The sequence below is a fragment of the Dioscorea cayenensis genome, chromosome 12 (genome assembly GCF_009730915.1).
Source record: "Dioscorea cayenensis subsp. rotundata cultivar TDr96_F1 chromosome 12, TDr96_F1_v2_PseudoChromosome.rev07_lg8_w22 25.fasta, whole genome shotgun sequence".
NCBI classification, from domain to species: domain Eukaryota; kingdom Viridiplantae; phylum Streptophyta; class Magnoliopsida; order Dioscoreales; family Dioscoreaceae; genus Dioscorea; species Dioscorea cayenensis.
This window is the reverse complement of record NC_052482.1, coordinates 19,640,082-19,656,965: the sequence shown is the minus strand read 5'-3', so window position 1 is coordinate 19,656,965 and position 16,884 is coordinate 19,640,082. Positions and strand designations below refer to the sequence as shown.

The 16,884-nt window shown below is 36.2% G+C and overlaps 4 protein-coding genes and 1 non-coding gene across 5 annotated transcripts; 2 read left to right on the top strand and 3 right to left on the bottom strand.

Annotated features, from left to right (window-relative positions):
• Positions 1-1,865: 1,865 nt before the first annotated feature.
• Positions 1,866-3,826, top strand: LOC120273090. Its single transcript, XM_039279737.1, has 2 exons — positions 1,866-2,837; positions 2,920-3,826. The coding sequence occupies exons 1-2, from the start codon at positions 1,987-1,989 to the stop codon at positions 3,560-3,562; spliced, it is 1,494 nt and encodes a 497-aa protein (XP_039135671.1). The 5' UTR covers positions 1,866-1,986; the 3' UTR covers positions 3,563-3,826.
• Positions 3,827-3,961: 135 nt separating this feature from the next.
• Positions 3,962-4,477, bottom strand: LOC120273012 (subtilisin-chymotrypsin inhibitor WSCI-like). Its single transcript, XM_039279649.1, has 2 exons — positions 4,396-4,477; positions 3,962-4,291 (listed from the first exon to the last, which is right to left on the bottom strand). Exons 1-2 carry the CDS (start codon positions 4,469-4,471, stop codon positions 4,077-4,079), a joined length of 291 nt encoding a protein of 96 aa, XP_039135583.1. The 5' UTR covers positions 4,472-4,477; the 3' UTR covers positions 3,962-4,076.
• Positions 4,478-5,392: 915 nt separating this feature from the next.
• Positions 5,393-8,559, bottom strand: LOC120273385 (pentatricopeptide repeat-containing protein At1g62350). The gene is made up of 2 exons (XM_039280010.1): positions 8,221-8,559; positions 5,393-5,824 (listed from the first exon to the last, which is right to left on the bottom strand). The coding sequence occupies exons 1-2, from the start codon at positions 8,551-8,553 to the stop codon at positions 5,432-5,434; spliced, it is 726 nt and encodes a 241-aa protein (XP_039135944.1). The 5' UTR covers positions 8,554-8,559; the 3' UTR covers positions 5,393-5,431.
• Positions 8,560-9,706: 1,147 nt separating this feature from the next.
• Positions 9,707-15,266, top strand: LOC120273701 (SNF2 domain-containing protein CLASSY 2-like). The gene is made up of 5 exons (XM_039280393.1): positions 9,707-9,853; positions 9,933-10,180; positions 10,296-11,339; positions 12,861-12,998; positions 13,099-15,266. The coding sequence occupies exons 1-5, from the start codon at positions 9,805-9,807 to the stop codon at positions 15,025-15,027; spliced, it is 3,408 nt and encodes a 1,135-aa protein (XP_039136327.1). The 5' UTR covers positions 9,707-9,804; the 3' UTR covers positions 15,028-15,266.
• Positions 15,267-16,011: 745 nt separating this feature from the next.
• LOC120274389 lies at positions 16,012-16,210 on the bottom strand. Its single transcript, XR_005540912.1, has one exon. It is a non-coding gene; the product is annotated as a U2 spliceosomal RNA (small nuclear RNA).
• Positions 16,211-16,884: the final 674 nt, after the last annotated feature.

The window sequence follows — 16,884 nt, the reverse complement described above, 5'->3', positions numbered from 1 at the left end:
CACAACATCCTTAACAGATGGTTTGAAGCCAAATAAGGCCCAGCCCAAAAACAATGATCTGATCTTGGGTCCCCAAATTCCATGGCACGTTGAAGCGCTTCATGCCTATTCCCAATAGTGTCCGAGCTCTTTGCGGCGGTGGGGATGTCATGCAACCAAAAAGACTTTACTGTGCTTAGAGCATGTCTAAGCATATCTTTTCATAATATTTATCAACAACACCTAACCCATAGCATAAGTGACAAACACTCAAAAAAAATTTTATTAAATTTCTTCCAAAGCAAAGCTAACATTTTCTACGTGGGACATAAAAGTATCTTTACTTTTACCAACGATCAAACGGCATATTAATAACCGGGTCCTCATTAGAACTTTTCACAAGTGGTAAAAGTTCGAAAAGTTTGAATAATAATATGAGAGGGCAAGCAGTGATTGTGTACGAATGGTCCCTATATCTTCTCCCACTTATTTAGTCGAGATTTGTGCAAGCCCCCGCTTTTCTTAGCGGCTTAACCGCTAATCTTGGGGAAAAAAAAGGTATCTCTGCATTTTAACTTTGGGCTTCTTCTTATATAATTCATGTGTATCTGCAGTTAGGCAACAAGAGTCCAATCATCTTTGAACAAAGAATTCAACCATACAGGATGAAAGGCCAAGCATCTACTCAATGCCAAGCATCTGCTTTACTGCATTTCCATGGCCAAACTAACATGTAAGAAATGCAGAAAAAAGTAAAGGAATAAGAATCAAGTCTGGTTGCTTTTGACTACATTATTCAGAAATTAGAACTCAGTCACCTCTGTGTTGTGATATGCTTTTTTAATCTTATCCATGAGCACTGAAAAACAAAGTGATGCAACTCAAGATGACCACATGGTCATTGTTAGTGAAAAATTTATCACCAACAAAAAGAAGTAAGAGAGGCATATCATTTATACACATCTTTAAGTGAGAGTTTTCAAGTGGTACCAGAAACACCAATGTTCATGAAAACATATATAATAACTAAGAAATGTTTTGATTCCTAATTCAATTGCATCATTGGTTTCATGACTATCAACAGGGCCTAATCCATAGCATAAGTAAAAACATAGATAATAATTCTATTTACCATCAAGATCAATCCTATGATTTTGCTGCATATATGAGAACAAAATAAAAATTTCTTGCCACAGTGCTTCATTGAAGTAGATGTTCATTTATGTTCATCAAACAAGCCTACAAGAGCTGTTTTGTTGGAATGTAATTATGTAATATGACCATAATATGCATGCATGATAGGAACAAGAAACCAAAAAAATTTACAAGGTTGAACATTGACAAGTTAACAAGGTTTCATTTTTGCAGCAATGAATATTACTTGGAAACAACCATTGGCTACAAAATTCATGAACCAAGTACCCCCCAATCCAAATTTGCAACAAGCATCCTATGAACATACTCAACCAATTGCTTAAATTTTTCATCTCTATGAATAACACATCCTTGTCATAGTTATCCAAAGTGCTCAATTCATAGGATATCACTTGAAAAATTTTAGATTACTTTCTCCCTAAGAAAAGGCATCTGCAAATAGGCATTCATGAATAAGTTTGGAACTTCCCATTGACTTAAGCATATCTGAAATTAGGAAGCAAAAGTTTGATGCTTTGAGTATAACCTAGAAGAGTTCTCCTTCTACTTTGCATAATAAAAATTGCTTTTAAAACTTTCTATATATTTCTCTATAGAATGCAAACAATATGATAAATGTAGTATAAAGTATTGCGTATCGAAGACCTTCAAGAATCTGCTTTCCTGGAATTTCATGGCCAAACTCACAGGGTATCAATGCAGAAAAAAAAAAGAAAAAGAAAAAGGGAACCAGAATTAAGTTTGGTTGCTTTTGATTTTTTAGATGCTTGCTTGTTATCCAACATATCATCGTCTTCTCGGGCTTTAAAAGTAGAACATCAATGAAGGAGAAGTAACCAAAGCTCCTTTCTCATGGCTTCTACTTGTGTTACTGATGCCTGGGTATGGATTAGCAACCTCCCACCCTTCCCTCAATGGAACACAAACACTCTATCCATTTGCATCTGTACTTCAAAATCATCACAATCATTGTTGAAAGTTTCAGTCACCAAAAACTTCCAATGTCATAGTCCTTATGTCACATTCTCAATCTTGGCAGACATCCAAATCTCTATCTCCCTCTGGACATCCAATTCACTCATTCTGAAAGACAAAAATCAGCAGTCCCTTGATGAAGATATCATAGTCCAACTCTTCCACAACATCGTCAATGGAGTCCTTCACTATGGTCCCTTAAAGAAATCATCTTTCAGATTTCCTGCAGTCCAAACTGGTGAAAAATTCAGAGACATGTTCAATTTGGCATTCAAAACTCTGATTTTCCTTGTGTGCATATACGAAGCTCAACGGGACCTCCGTGTAGGATGTCTTGACACTTTGAAGCATCAGTTAACAAGTAAGCAGTCAAGAGAGGCAGCAAAGCAGCTTGCACGAGTTCTCGGATCGAACATGGAAGAACAATGGATGAGATCATTCGGCCTCGCAATGACTAACTGGATAGTAGAACTCAAGGCTTTAAACAACTCAATTAGAACACCATCTCCTTTGTTTTCCTATGCCTTTTCAGCGACTGGACTGTGGAAAGTGCAGTTATATTGCCCAACTATTGCCATGAGTGTCGAAGATCCAAATAACATAACTCAAGATGAACGCTTGCTGTTCTCTCTGCAATATCAACAGCTTGAAGGTGTGATACAACTAGCCTACAAAGTCATTTTCCGCGAAAGCTGGATCGATGTTGTAGTGAAAGTCGATAACATAAGGTTTGTCTATTTCCCTTCAATCTTCAAGTTAAATATCAGCTTCACAAACTCTATTATTCATCGTGTGTCCTGTATAAAACAGATGCGACGTTGTTCCTCTTGTCTCCGAAACTCTTATGTTTGAACAGGGGTATGGCTCTGAGGAGAAACACTTCCCTTCTGGAATAAGTATGCAACTCACTCCAACTCTCCAAAGTGATGTAATGTCAGTTTCAGTAAGCAAATCTTCAGAGAATCCTACACATGAAGTTGGGCTAGAGAAAGGCATAGAAGGCTCATTCGATCCCCCGGGTTCTTACTTCGGTCTTAAAGTATCAGCAACCGAAACTATCACAACGAGCATGAAGCCATGGAAATTCGAACAATCGGTCAATGGTAACAGCGCAAGCTTGAACTGGTTTCTCCATGATGGAGTGAATGGAAAAGAGGTTCTCTCTACCAAACCTTCAAAACTTGCATTGCTTCATCCAAGAGCATGGTTCAGAGACAGATACTCAAGTGCTTACCGGCCGTTCACCAAACAAGGAGGAGTTATCTTTGCCGGTGATGAATATGGTGATAGTGTGTGGTGGAAGGTGTGTGGCAGAGCTCTTGGAAAGACAATGGAATGGGAAATCAAAGGCTGGATTTGGTTAACATACTGGCCTAATAAGCATACAAGTTTCCATACTGAAACTAGAAAGTTAGAGTTCAAGGAGTCACTCTATCTCCCCCTTCAAAAGTAGCAGAGACTCAGGACTAGTTTTAAGGGGAATGCTTTTTTCTATTATAAAACATGCTTATGAAGTCTAATTATAGCTGCAGAACATACATGGCATGATGTGAAGAACAGCAGCATGTAAATATTATTAAGTGTTGCTACTAAATTAACTACAATGTTTCTTCCTCCCTCCCAAAAATTTTAATGCCTACATTACTGCATTAGTTGTTGTGATTATGCTCTTACAGTAGTTCATTCTAATGGATATATTAAGAAATTTTCTGATTTCTATTCCTTGTTCAATTGTACCATTGTTTTCAATGTCAATAACAGTGCATTAGTTGTAAGAAACCACTAATTAGAATGAACCACTGGCTATATATTTCACAAAACACAGCAAGTAATTCACAAATTTAAACAAAAGTAAAACAAAATGCAAAACTTTATTATCATCATGATCGACAGAGAAAGACAGTACTGAAGACTAGAAGGAAGGAGCATGACCTACATACAAATTAACAACAGAACAAGAACCAATGTCAGCCTACAACAGGGACCTTGCACACCTTGCCATTCTTAAGATCAGTGACAAAGAGGAACACCCTGTTGCAACAGCAGTTCATGGTTGCAGAAGCATCCAATGAGTAACAAGGCATCAAGATCACCTCCACCCATTTATTTGTCCTCTCAATGGTTGCTTTGGCTTCCAATGCATCAACTCCAAGCAACTCTGGCCACTCCTTCCTCTCACTGTCTGCAAACAACTCAACACAAGAAACAACAACCAATGCTTGAAACACATTAATATATAAAGAAGCCAATCATGCAATACTTAAACAAAAATATTCTATAGTTTACATGCACACTGGCGTTCCCTGCCACAAGCTTGACAGATTGACATCCTTGGAGAGTTTCCTTCTGAGAATTGTTTCATGGGTGAGTTTGGTGAATCAGAGTTTATATAGAAATAAATAAAAAAATAAATAAAATGATAATTATGGGATAAATGGATGGCATGCATGCAGGAAACCAAGTGGCAGTTCATGGTACCAAGGTGGAAGATGGATAGACACACGAATAACCACTTGTTGAGCAGGCATTAAATATAAAAAAATATAACATTTATTATATTGCATTTATATATATATAGGAGAAGGTGATGAATTGATGTTATACAGTCATTTATAGTGTACATTTCCAAAAGAGATTTATTAGATTATTTGTATTTTAATTTTTACTATTTTTATGTGTATGAATAAAAGATGCTAATTTTTTTGTGTAATAGGATATTTACTATTATCCCCGGCACACGATTTTTCGATTAAGACCAAAGTTTTATGAAATAAAATATATCACGAAAACGAAAAATCCCACCAGATGAATAATAGACGACAATGTCACTTTTTTTATGAATATAAACAAAGATCTAAACAAGATCTTGAACCCGGATGTCATGATACGTATGCAGTATGAGAATAGTATAGGAATCTCGGGTGAACAATGTATGAACAGTATGGGAAACAGTACTGTTGGGGGAGAGATTTGAACCCATGACCTCTCCCTTATATTTTGATGTCATACCATTGGGCTATCCCACTAGAATTTACAAACAAAATGAGATTATTCAACAGCAAATTACAAGCACTATACTTGTACTAACAACAAGAAGAAGGTTCACTTTGAATTTTTTAATCATTAATATTTTTTTGATGATTCCTGTCCATATTAAAAGACAAAATTCAGACCCCTGTACTGTTGAAAGACAAAAAAATTAACCAAGATTAACAGAAACATGCATTATGATGATGATGAAGATGATGTAATTTACATAGACATCAATTTTGATGCATGTATGTGAGAAATACAAAGTGTCATTCTAATTATAAGTAATGTTTCATTTATGTTCATCAAACAAGTCCTCAGGAGGATCATATACAATCATATCAGGAAACAACTCCAAGAAGTCATCCTTGATCTTTTCCCTCAATTCAGGATATGGTATCAGACCCTTTAAGATAACCCTGAAGGGGAGTGAGAGAGGTGGGTCAGGAGAGCTTCTCATCTCCTCATAGAATTCCATTGCTAGTGAAGGCAATCCACCATCGGAGAATGCGCGAACGATGTCGCCATAAGTATGCTGGTCAAATCGTACTTCCTCGCCCCTCAAGTCTGCCCATACTTGTCTTGCTTCTTCCTCCTTTTTGTTCCTCGCGAGCATCATTAACATGTCTCGGTAAAAATACATGTCTGGACGGTACCAAATCTCTTTCCGCACTGCATCATATATCTGCAGGAAGAAGAGTAAATTCAAATATAATGTATTTATTCATATGCAAGACATTGTTGATTTACAGAAAAAATTGAAATGCCTTTCAAGTGATTTTTGGCTATATCTAATTGACTGTTCTTGCAAAAGGCTGAGTAATCCTAACCAATGCAAGGGGAGTCTTAGTCATAACTCGACAATTCAGGGGAAAAAATGAAATGAAATAATTAGCAAATGGCCATAGAGAAACAGAAGAGGGTTTTAACAAGGCTTTTCTTGCATATGCTTCTGAGAACTTAGATCTCTGTCATGATCTTAACTCCTTATTGTTTGATACCTGGAACTACAGACATAACTGTTTGTCAAGTAGGTTGGATTGTGATTTTCTGTTGTTAACGTGCACAAGAAATTTCCAAAATGATGTATGAACAATAGGTCACCCTCCTAGAAGTAGTGAGCAGCATCCCAAAGCAATGTGACTGATTGAAGACCGGGTAGGCAATTAATTTCTAGCATCAAACACCACATGCAACCTTCAGAATGTGGATAAGTGAGGTAGACTAAGCTGAGGTGGCTAGATAAACTGTACAAAAGCATGTAAACAATGAAAGAACAATAGCACCAACAGAAGGTGGCCCAAGCTGCAGATACTAGTGCCGTTTAACTATGTAGTTCCTAGTTCAAATCCTATGTATGCAAAAAACACCCATTCTACGTCCTTATATGGGTTCCTGTCGCCTCATTCCAGACTAACTTAGAGCCCCTGACTCATAAAAAACCCAATGGGTCAGAGACCACGAAAAAATAAAAGGAAAAATGAACAATAGCTTTTAATTTGAAAAGAATAAAAAATTTTGTAAGGGAAGATTGTTGTTTTAATATAAAATAAATAAATAAATAAGACAAAAAAAAAAGAAGAGATTAATGAAACAAGACATGTCTAATCAATGAATGTTGTAGCGCTGAAACCATATTCAATATAAATGTCCATCAGGCGGCAAGGAAGAGGGCAAGAGGGAAAATGAACAAGAAAGGGCAATGTGTTAATACATTAAGGCTTGACCTCTAGTCTGAGTGGTATAATAATCAATGGTGTAAAAGTAAACCTTTTTACTTGCAACTGATATTATTGTTGGAGCTTATTTACATTGAAATTATAAATTTAATAATGAAAAACTACCATGAGCCTTTTCACATTATTTTTTTATTTGTTCTATTTTATTTGTGTGTGCGTCTTTTAACTGTCACTTATGGAAATCAATCTCAAGAACAGCTCAGGTAAAAATCTGGATTTTTAGGGTCACACAAGAGTGCAAATTAAGTTCTCATAGAGGTCATCGTGGGGATAAATAGCCGCACAGATCTTACAAGACAGCAACATTCAATAAGTAGTTTGACCCATAAATCATCATAATCGTACAAATCCTAAACAAAACTATTTAGTAATGCTCGTACCAAGGACTATGAAGGTTGCTTATTTCTACAGCTATCCACAGTTACAACAACTAAACTTCGTTTTTTTTTTGGAAAAAAAGTAGCAGATTACTGCAAAATTTTTTATAAAAAATATATGCTCAGAAAAAACATGTTATCATCCATCCAGAAAATCTTTATGAAACATATCACTGCCTGATGAAATATCCTAACATACATCCTCAGCCAAAAAACAAAAAACAGAAGGCATCCTTACCCAATTAAGTATCATAAACTCTGGAATAGGAAAAAACAGTAACCAACTGGCCGGTTATGCAGAACATAATTGCAAATCATACAATGTCCTTCCCCATGATTTCTTCTACAACCAGGTGAATATTTTCTCATATCTCGATAATGTCTACTAGGGACTCACCAAAGGGTATTGAACTACTCATATTCTATTAATCAAAATTATTTCTTTCTTCTCATTTCCTCTCCTTCTATTGCAGATTAATTTTCCACCTTTACACTGTCTTTTGGTCACAATCAATAACACATGAAGAACTAATTGCATTCTAGCAAGCAAAATGACTTCTTTCTTCTCATTATTCTATAAAATATTGTTGTCCTTTACATTTGGTCACCTTTACAATCTCTTTTGGCAAGTCCCCAAAGTGTGATTAACTATTTGCATCACAAGCAGCAAAATAGCTTCTTATTTTTCATTTTCACTTCAATCTAACGTTGTGATAAAGAATTAGTCATCTTTACAACCTCTTTCATCCAATCACCATAGTGTGGTGAATTATTGGTACCCCAACAAGCAAAACAACATCTTTTCATCTTGTACCAAAGCATGATGAACTACATCAAAACCTAACAAGCAAAACGATCCCTTCCCATTCACTATCTCTTCAATCAATTGCGAATTGGTATGAAATTGGAAGTAAAAAGATAAAAATCAAGCATGAATGTGGGATTTCGTAAGAGAGGGACGGCACCTTGAGAGAGAGGAAGACGAGATCCTGGCGCTGGAACTCAGCAAGGACGGCGAGGAGGTCAGTCCTGAGGAGACGGGAGACATGAGACTGCATGAATCTCTCAAGACGGGGGCCGGACCCGAGCCGCTTCAGCTCGTGCACGACGAACAACCCCTCCTTTCCCATCTCCTTCTTTCGCCGCCATATCGACAAACTCGGGCTCGACGCCGATGTCGCAGCCGCCTCCCAGGACGAACTACTCCGTAGAACAATCTCTCCGCCGATCGCGCCACCGCCATCGAAGCGCACGCCGGGGAGCCGGCGTCTCACCAGCCCAGAAGCGAAGCGCAGCATTGCTCTTCTATTGTCTTTGATCGCCGTCCAGGGTGAGTTTTGTAAAAGATATTTTACTTTTCAGTCCCTGGAATTGTTAAAATTAGTTTTTACTCCTCTTATATATTTATATATTTTTTTGTCAGCCTGTAATCATTAGTTTCAGTCACGTGATGTTATGAGCATCAGCCATTATTATAAAATAATTTGTAATTCATGGTTTAGATTTTGCAAATTTTAAAGCATAATTTTTTATGGTTTTTGGATTTGCCATTTTGAGGCAAACATAAACATTGAAAATTCCAAATATATATTTTTTTATTTGATTAAAAATAATTTAATTATAATATATGTAGATATATATAATTGTCAATAACTTTTTGGCATATTGATAAGAAATTCTTTATATAAGAAATTCTTTATATAAGAGATTCATATCTTTTTAAAATTAATTAAATTGAGTATTTTATTATTTTTTTATGAAGTTTTTTGAATCATTTGTGATACATTATTTATTTATTTTTGATAAATATAATTTAATAATTGAGATATATCCACGACCAAAAATTGAATATTTGGTCATAAGTTCTTACTCTACAACATGAAATTAAGTTATAAGCCCACTCTCACGTTGGATGCCATTAACTTGAGAATTATATCTATAATATAAAAATTATATATTTTATCCTCTTACTTTTATAATAAATATTTTTGTGATGAAGTGGGTGTCAGACCAAAAGAAAATTTGATTTCAAAAATTTCAACTTTATTATTTGATTTCATTAATGCATGAAAAATCTTAGATTTCATTGTTTACAATGAATACTTAATTTGTTATTTTATGTAATTGGGTGCATTTATAATGAATATCTAATTGTATATACTTTAAATAAATAATTGAATTTTTAACTATTAATGACACAAATAAAAGTTTAAACAAAATCAATAAAGCAATATTGGACTGCAGTGTTGTCACTCATGATAGATAATTTGATAAGTTTTAAAGGGGAAAAATGTTAATATTCCTCCAAAAACGGCCATAGTCCCACGTGCACAACGAGTTCTAAACGTCTTTTTTTTTTTTGGAAAGGTCCCTGGTCCCTAATAAATTACAATAATAATCTTCAGAAAAAAAAAGGAGTAATAAATAAATAAATAAATAAATAAATAAAACCCTCTAAACCTCACCGTCTCGGTATTCTCACACCTCGCGGCCTCCGCCGCCTCCACCGCCGCTCAACGCCGATAATCTCGCTTCCGGCCTGCCCCGAGATGCCGGAAAAAGAACCTCTCCGCCGTGAGCACCCGATCGATGCTACTCGTAAGTGTTTTCCTTGGTTGAAGACCACTCAATGCTTCCTGATATCTATGAACAGCGTTTTGCCTATCTCTTCTTGCAGCTTTTGAGGTTTTCTATGATGGATCATGGCATGGCGCTGATCAGTTGAAGGTGAAGGATGGGAGCATCATCTTCGAGCAACGCCGCCGAGGATCTTCAGTGGAGTATACGATTAATGTCGAAAGCCTTCGTCTTCGATCGAGAAGATCAATCGCTTCTGATTGTAGGCGATTCCTGAAGGCTGGGGTTGATGTCTGCGTGCTATCAGCGCATTCGACTGATTCGGCATCGGAGAAAGGATTGCAGCCTGTATGATCACTTCCTTCTTTTCAAGCATCGCTGTTTAGTTACTTAACCAAAAGTTTATTTTGACTATAGTTGTTAGAATGTTGTTTTCAATCCAAATATGTTGCTTTTCTTGTAGTTTTTTTCGTGGCGAGATGCCAAAGTTATCTCTGTGAAAAGGACTGGACATGAAGGTCGATGTACCTGCCTGTTCTCTGTGGTTTTCCACAGAAATGAAGGGGAGATTAGTATAGGAAGTAGTAGACATGAGAGGAAGTCTGTAGCTGTTAAGTTAGACAATATTTCCATACTGCAGAGGCTCAAATTTGAGCCTTTTGATGATGGAACCCATCAGTGGAGTGTTTCTGAGGACTGTGGCTCCATTCTTAAAGCCAAACTACTCACTGATGCTTTTTCCAGTGAAGTTTCTTGGTTGGTTGTGCTATCGGCTCTTAAAGGGGTGGAGTTTGTAATCAAAGTTGTGGGCGATAGGATAGTTCATCACATTAGTAACAATATTCAAGCTCTGCGTGATATCGATGTTGGTGACAACATTGCAACTTTGGGTTTTCATACAAGTGGTGAGAAGTGGTACCCTAAGATCGAGACTTTGGCACCTGTTGTTCCAAAAGAAATAGTGGCCACAGATGTTGTCATTGAGCTGGATCCAACTGAAGCTGCCCCAAAAAGTGAATCAGATGTTGAGATTTTATATGAACACTCAAATCTGCGACATTCTAAACGGCGGAAGACGCTGCCAGACCGTTTTGTACCAGTTTTTAATCAAGGTAGGGGTCAAGAAATCGTTGCTAGTGACTTATCCAAGAATGAGGAGGCCAGCACCTGTTTGCTTGAATACCCTTCCTCACAGTCAGTTACGAAACATTCGCCAAATAGAAAGAAGTTACTGAGCACAGTTGAGTGTAAAGAAATCATGAAGAATTGCATGGGAGACATACAATCTGAAATTGAAAGGCTGTTTTCGCCTCATGTCGAGTCTGGGGAAAAAACCCCTCCTGATGAATCTGCGGAAAAAACCAGACATACTGCTCGTCCAGTGGCAGACGAAGACTTTAACTGGTCCTCGGAAGATGATAATCCTCCTAAAGATGATGAGAATGAAGAGTTGTGGAGAGAAATGGATCATGCATTAACCACTCTTGCCCTTCTTGAGCAAAAGCAGGTATGATCAAAGTATATGTAACATTTTTATTTTATTTTACATAAAAGAGTAGAATGTGTAGTTTCTTGTGTTACAGTCATAGTTTGGTTAATCTATGTGAAAGACTGAAACATTAATCAAAAAGGTCCCAATAATCTTGTTTGAGATAATCACTTTATCTTGTGAGATATGTACTTGTATTCCAAGTTATTTGACATTACTCCCTCATGAGCTTGACTGGACATTGTCACTTGTCTTTCTGAACACTGCAGTTCGATTTATGATTTTAATGAACCGGCTTTCCAATATTACAAAATGTATTAAATTATTCAAATCTAGGTATCTGCTTTGGTATTATATGCTGCTCTTGTACTGAAGTCATTGTCTTCCAAGTATGTTAATTGACAGATGCTAGCAAATCAAAGTAATGATCCATTGCTAATTGTTAAGTACTGAAATTTCTCTAAATTCTTATGGTTCTATCATCCTTTGTGCCTCAGCTTTATTATCTGAATAATCTAATGTGCATGCTAGTCTTTGTTAAATTTTATCTGTATCAAACAGAACTTTGATGTATTAATGGTGCAAGGAAGTGTCCATCCTCTAGGAAAATGCCCTCAAGCTGTCTACCAGCCTACCTTATTTTTAATGTCTTCCTGCATTGTTATATTCTGTGTATTAATTCCACATCCTTCTTGAGTTAATTTCTGTTAACCCCTTTCCTAAGTTTAAACATCACAAATAAGTCCTTGCATCAGTGTTATCAGATCCAGTAGAGCACACAGAACCCTAGAGGTCTATGGTATCTATGGTTCCCTCAATTGTTCAACCATACAACCTTACGGAAGATATAAATTGATTTGCTCTGGGATATGAGATCTATGAGATGAGGACTTCCTCGTTCTTGCCATAGGTAATAACTGTGAAGACCTATACTATAACCTGAAGTATCCATTGAAATTTGACTGATAAGGGAATTCAGCTGAACTGTCTCTATGTTAAAGTCCTAGAAAGAAAGAAACTTAAGTAGAAAGTTATCCTTGCTGTGGTTCAGAACTTTAAATCTTATGATAATATAGAATTTTTTCCTTTTTGATAAAAAAAGGGTACTTTTTTTCATCCAGATTTAGAGTCTTCTTGACAGTGTAAAGCTCCGAGTCTGAAACAATAATACCAGTGAAGGCTAATAATATTTGATAGAGCATTTTGATGCACTCTGATTATGCAAATCCGAACTACAACATCTGTTTTTGTCATTAAGAAATATGCATTGTGGTATTTCCTGTAAACAATCATATCATATCTCACACTCTGATCATCCCTCTCAAACTAATATTGACTCATAATTATTTCAAGTTGGTGCAACTGTGCAGCCTTAAGACAGTTGTAAATGAATCTGCATGAAGGACAATAAGAAATGGGAATACGTATAATTTCATCATATTATATATGATGAGTTCATTTTGCCATGCCAACATGTTATTATGCTTGTCCTTAAGTTGCAACTATGGTGCTTTGACTGTAAAATATATTGATTGATAGGATTTTGGCTTGGACAATTCTGATAAAGATGAGGAACAACAGTGCCAGCATGAGTACACACTTGACGAGGAAGTTGGTTTAATATGTCACCTGTGCAAGTATGTATGCACTGAAATAAGAGATGTCTGGCCACCATTTGTAAGTGCAAATTACTAAACAGAAAGTGAATCCTGATAGCTTCAGTGTCATAGTTCCATATTTTGTTCATCTAATATATTTTTCTACCAATCTCCTATAGGTGCAAAATGCTAGGGCCTTTTCATTCATGGAGAAAGGAGGCAAAGAAGAGTTTGACTGGATCGGATCCTATGAGTTTGAAAATTCTTATAAAAATGATCTGATGGACATGACAACATCATTAGGATGCGACGATGTGTGGAATTTAATACCTGAATATCAATCTGAGCTACGCGCCCATCAAAAAAGAGCTTTTGAATTCATTTGGAGAAACATAGCTGGATGTTTCCAGCCCCCAGGGATGGATAGTGCACCACCAAAAACTGGTGGTTGTGTGATATCACATTCTCCTGGGTCAGGCAAAACCCTGCTTGTGATATCATTTCTTGTCAGCCACTTAAAAGTCTATCCCCGATGCCGACCTCTTGTTCTTGCTCCGAAGATTGCGACATATACCTGGTGCAAAGAGTTTGAGAAATGGGGGGTTTCAGTCCCTTTATATGAAATCCACCCTGCTGAAAGGTTCAAGAAGGGAACAGTAGACTGCCAATTGGGAGGGTTCTCCAAAGATAACCGCCGTCCTAGTAGAAAAACTATGCATATTATGGATTGTCTCCTAAAATTAAAGCTGTGGCATGAACAACCTGGTGTTCTACTGATGAGCTACTCATCTTTCTTTACCTTGACGCAAAATGAGTCAAAACTGGAATACAGAAGATTCATGGCAAATGTTTTGCAAAAGAGTCCAGGCATTCTGATTCTAGATGAAGGTCACAACCCAAGAAGCACTACTTCAAAGCTAAGAAGAAATCTGATGAGAGTGAAAACTGATTTCAGGATTTTGTTATCTGGAACATTATTTCAGAATAACTTTGAAGAGTATTTCAACAGTCTTGCTTTGGGAAGACCACGATTTATTCGTGATCTTTCATTTGAATTGGACCCTGATACACTCAATCGTATAAACAGCAGAAGCCATAAGCGAACAAAGCGAGCAAGTCGAGTGGAGAGATTATCTAGAAAACTTTTTGTTGAGAAAATTGGACAAAAGATCGAATCGAATTCGGCGGAAGTCAGGAAAGAAGGCTTTGATTTGCTGAATAAGCTTACAGGTGAGTTTGTGGATGTCTTTGAAGGCGAAAGCTTAGACACACTGCCTGGTTTGCAAATCTACACTCTTCTTCTAACATCAACTGATATCCAACGAGAAATTCTGGTGAAAGTGACAAAATTGCATCATTCAATAAGACACAAAAGATGTCCCCTGGAATTAGAATTGCTGATCACAGTTGGCTCAATTCACCCATGGCTAATAAAAACAGTTGCTTGCGTCCGTAACTTTTTCACCGATGAAGAACTGGAGAAGGTCGAGAAATGCAAGGGAAATTTCAGATGTGGTTCCAAGGTGAAATTTGTTGTGGACCTTGTGCACAAGTCTACCGTCAGAGGGGAGAGAGTTTTAGTTTTCTGTCACAATATCTCTCCCATCAACATGTTTGCTGAAGTTCTAGAATCTGTTTTCGGATGGCAGAGGGGCGAGGAAATCTTGATTCTTCAGGGTGATCAAGAATTGTCTGTGCGTGCCAAAATCATGGATAAGTTTAACCGTGGCGCCAAAGAGAACTCAAGGGTGTTGCTCGCATCAACCAATGCTTGCGCCGAAGGCATTAGTCTTACAGCAGCATCCAGAGTGGTTTTGGTGGACTCTGAATGGAATCACTCAAAGACAAGACAAGCAATAGCCAGAGCATTTCGCCCGGGTCAAGAGAGAGTGGTGTATGTTTATCGTCTATTGGCATCTGGCACTTGGGAGGAAGATAAATATGACACCAATGCTTGGAAGGCTTGGTTGTCCAAGATGGTGTTTATAGGCCAATACATCAGGTATCCTTCTACCAGGGAAGTTGAAGACATTGAAGATGAGGTGCTGAGGGAGCTTGTGGAGGAGGACAAGAAAAAAACTTTCCAAATGGTAATGAAGCATGATTGAAGCTTTGTTGGATCAAGCAGTAGTTCTTATCATTGCTTCTCTTTCAAAACATGTAAAAATTTCGTCTGTTTTTTTTTTTAATTATTTTGGGTATTTTTGGGTAAGCTTTGTTGGATCAAGCAGTACATTTCAGTGTCTATGTGCTGCTTTCCAGCGACAGTGTTTTCCAATGGATGGAATGGTTGGAAATTGGGTGTCTTAATGCCCTAGTTTGATTATGAAAGCTTGTTGTTCTTGTAGTGCTGCTGTTCATTGTCATTTGTCACAGGAGAATCAAGCCTTTTGGTGTTTTTCTAAGTGGAATTTTACTTGCCAGACCTTGAAAAATAAGCAAATTGTTTGCCAGTCTCTTAACTTTTGTAAAATCCCCCATAATTTAATTTTATTTCGTTTTTAGTATAACATTTTTAATGCTCCTCATAACAGTACTGATGAGTGATGAACTGCAAATCATATTTACCTATGTCCAAATGTCATTTGTTTTTATCTTCTTATTTATTGAGTTTATTTTAATAAAAATTCCTCTAAAAGTCCATCTGTTTTTTCTATGAATAAGATAGATAAACCACTTAATTTATTTAATTAATGTTATGAAAAGAAAAGTTACTGTAATGTTTGGAGCCTAAAATTAATTTCATTAAAATGTAATGCTTGTTAAAATCTAAAATTAGTTTTACTAAAATAAGAAATTTTAGTAAGCAATTAAATTTTCTTGAATGCTCTTAAAAAGATCAGTTAAATATATCAATTTTTTTAAAAAAATATAATTTTCTTTCCATCTTACCCAACAGTTCTTAAAATCAAATATGCATATTAAGAACTGTTTTTAAAAAAAAACCACCAAAACTGTTCAAATTAAACCTTTATTTGATAAAGCTAAAAAAAGACAAAACTTTCATTATATTTTTTATCATCCAAGTAAAACCATAAACTACATATGAACACCAAAAAAATACAAATACAAACATTTTATTTTGATTTGGCAGGGGGTGCGCCAGGCCCATGCAGTAGTGCAACACAAAGGCGACGCGTATGGGCCCCACTAGCAAGCTAGTGTGAGTGGGCCCACCCCAATCAAGAAATTAATTTAATATCATTGTGGGCCGATGGCCCACGTATCAGATATTAAACTGATAAGAACAGATACTACACTTGATCTTAGCCAAAAGGCCGAGAAAGGTATGACGTTTATTTGAATTCAAGCCCATGCTTTTAAAGTGGTCATCCTCTCATTGTTTGTCATCAGGAACCGATGTGGGACTAAAATGAAAGCAGGTTTTAGATTTGGGCTCTTATAGATTAGGATGATCTATGGGCCAGCCAGCCCAATATATATATATATCTATATTGGAATTTTAGTTAATGATATAGTTAAATTTATTGGTTAATTTTTTTAAAGTATGTTAAAATTAATTTAAGGTAGGTGTAATTTTAATCATTAAATATGTATTATTGAGGTAGGATTTTTTTTATTGTCCAATTTTAGATCATTTCTTTAGATTTATTATTTTATCTATTTAAAAAAATTGTGAAAAAATTGTGAAGTATTAAATATTATTTTTTTCATATTTATTTTTTTATATTTAATATATTTTTATTATAAATTTTAATAAATCATATTCAACTACATATATTATTAAATCATATTTTAAATGACTTTCATTTTTTTTACTATGCTTTTTGATTCACAAGTTCTAATGCAGGTGGTGATGGGTTCATTATCATCACAAATGATAAAACTCGTGTGTTGGCAGATTACTTTGGAATCAAGTCATCTTTCCCTCTTGAAGGTGAAACTCAAGCTCTTTTGCTTTGATTCCATTGGGCCAATTTTGATTCACATAACCTTATCTTACA

Coding starts and splice junctions, on each gene's coding strand:
- LOC120273090 (XM_039279737.1), top strand. CDS start 1,987: ATGGCTTCTACTTGTGTTACTGATGCCTGGGTATGGATTAGCAACCTC. Junction 2,838..2,919: donor GTGAAAGTCGATAACATAAG/GTTTGTCTATTT, acceptor TGTATAAAACAG/ATGCGACGTTGTTCCTCTTG.
- LOC120273012 (XM_039279649.1), bottom strand. CDS start 4,471: ATGAAACAATTCTCAGAAGGAAACTCTCCAAGGATGTCAATCTGTCAA. Junction 4,292..4,395: donor CAGGGAACGCCAGTGTGCAT/GTAAACTATAGA, acceptor AGTTGTTTGCAG/ACAGTGAGAGGAAGGAGTGG.
- LOC120273385 (XM_039280010.1), bottom strand. CDS start 8,553: ATGCTGCGCTTCGCTTCTGGGCTGGTGAGACGCCGGCTCCCCGGCGTG. Junction 5,825..8,220: donor TCGTCTTCCTCTCTCTCAAG/GTGCCGTCCCTC, acceptor TTCTTCCTGCAG/ATATATGATGCAGTGCGGAA.
- LOC120273701 (XM_039280393.1), top strand. CDS start 9,805: ATGCCGGAAAAAGAACCTCTCCGCCGTGAGCACCCGATCGATGCTACT. Junction 9,854..9,932: donor GCACCCGATCGATGCTACTC/GTAAGTGTTTTC, acceptor CTCTTCTTGCAG/CTTTTGAGGTTTTCTATGAT. Junction 12,999..13,098: donor GAGATGTCTGGCCACCATTT/GTAAGTGCAAAT, acceptor AATCTCCTATAG/GTGCAAAATGCTAGGGCCTT.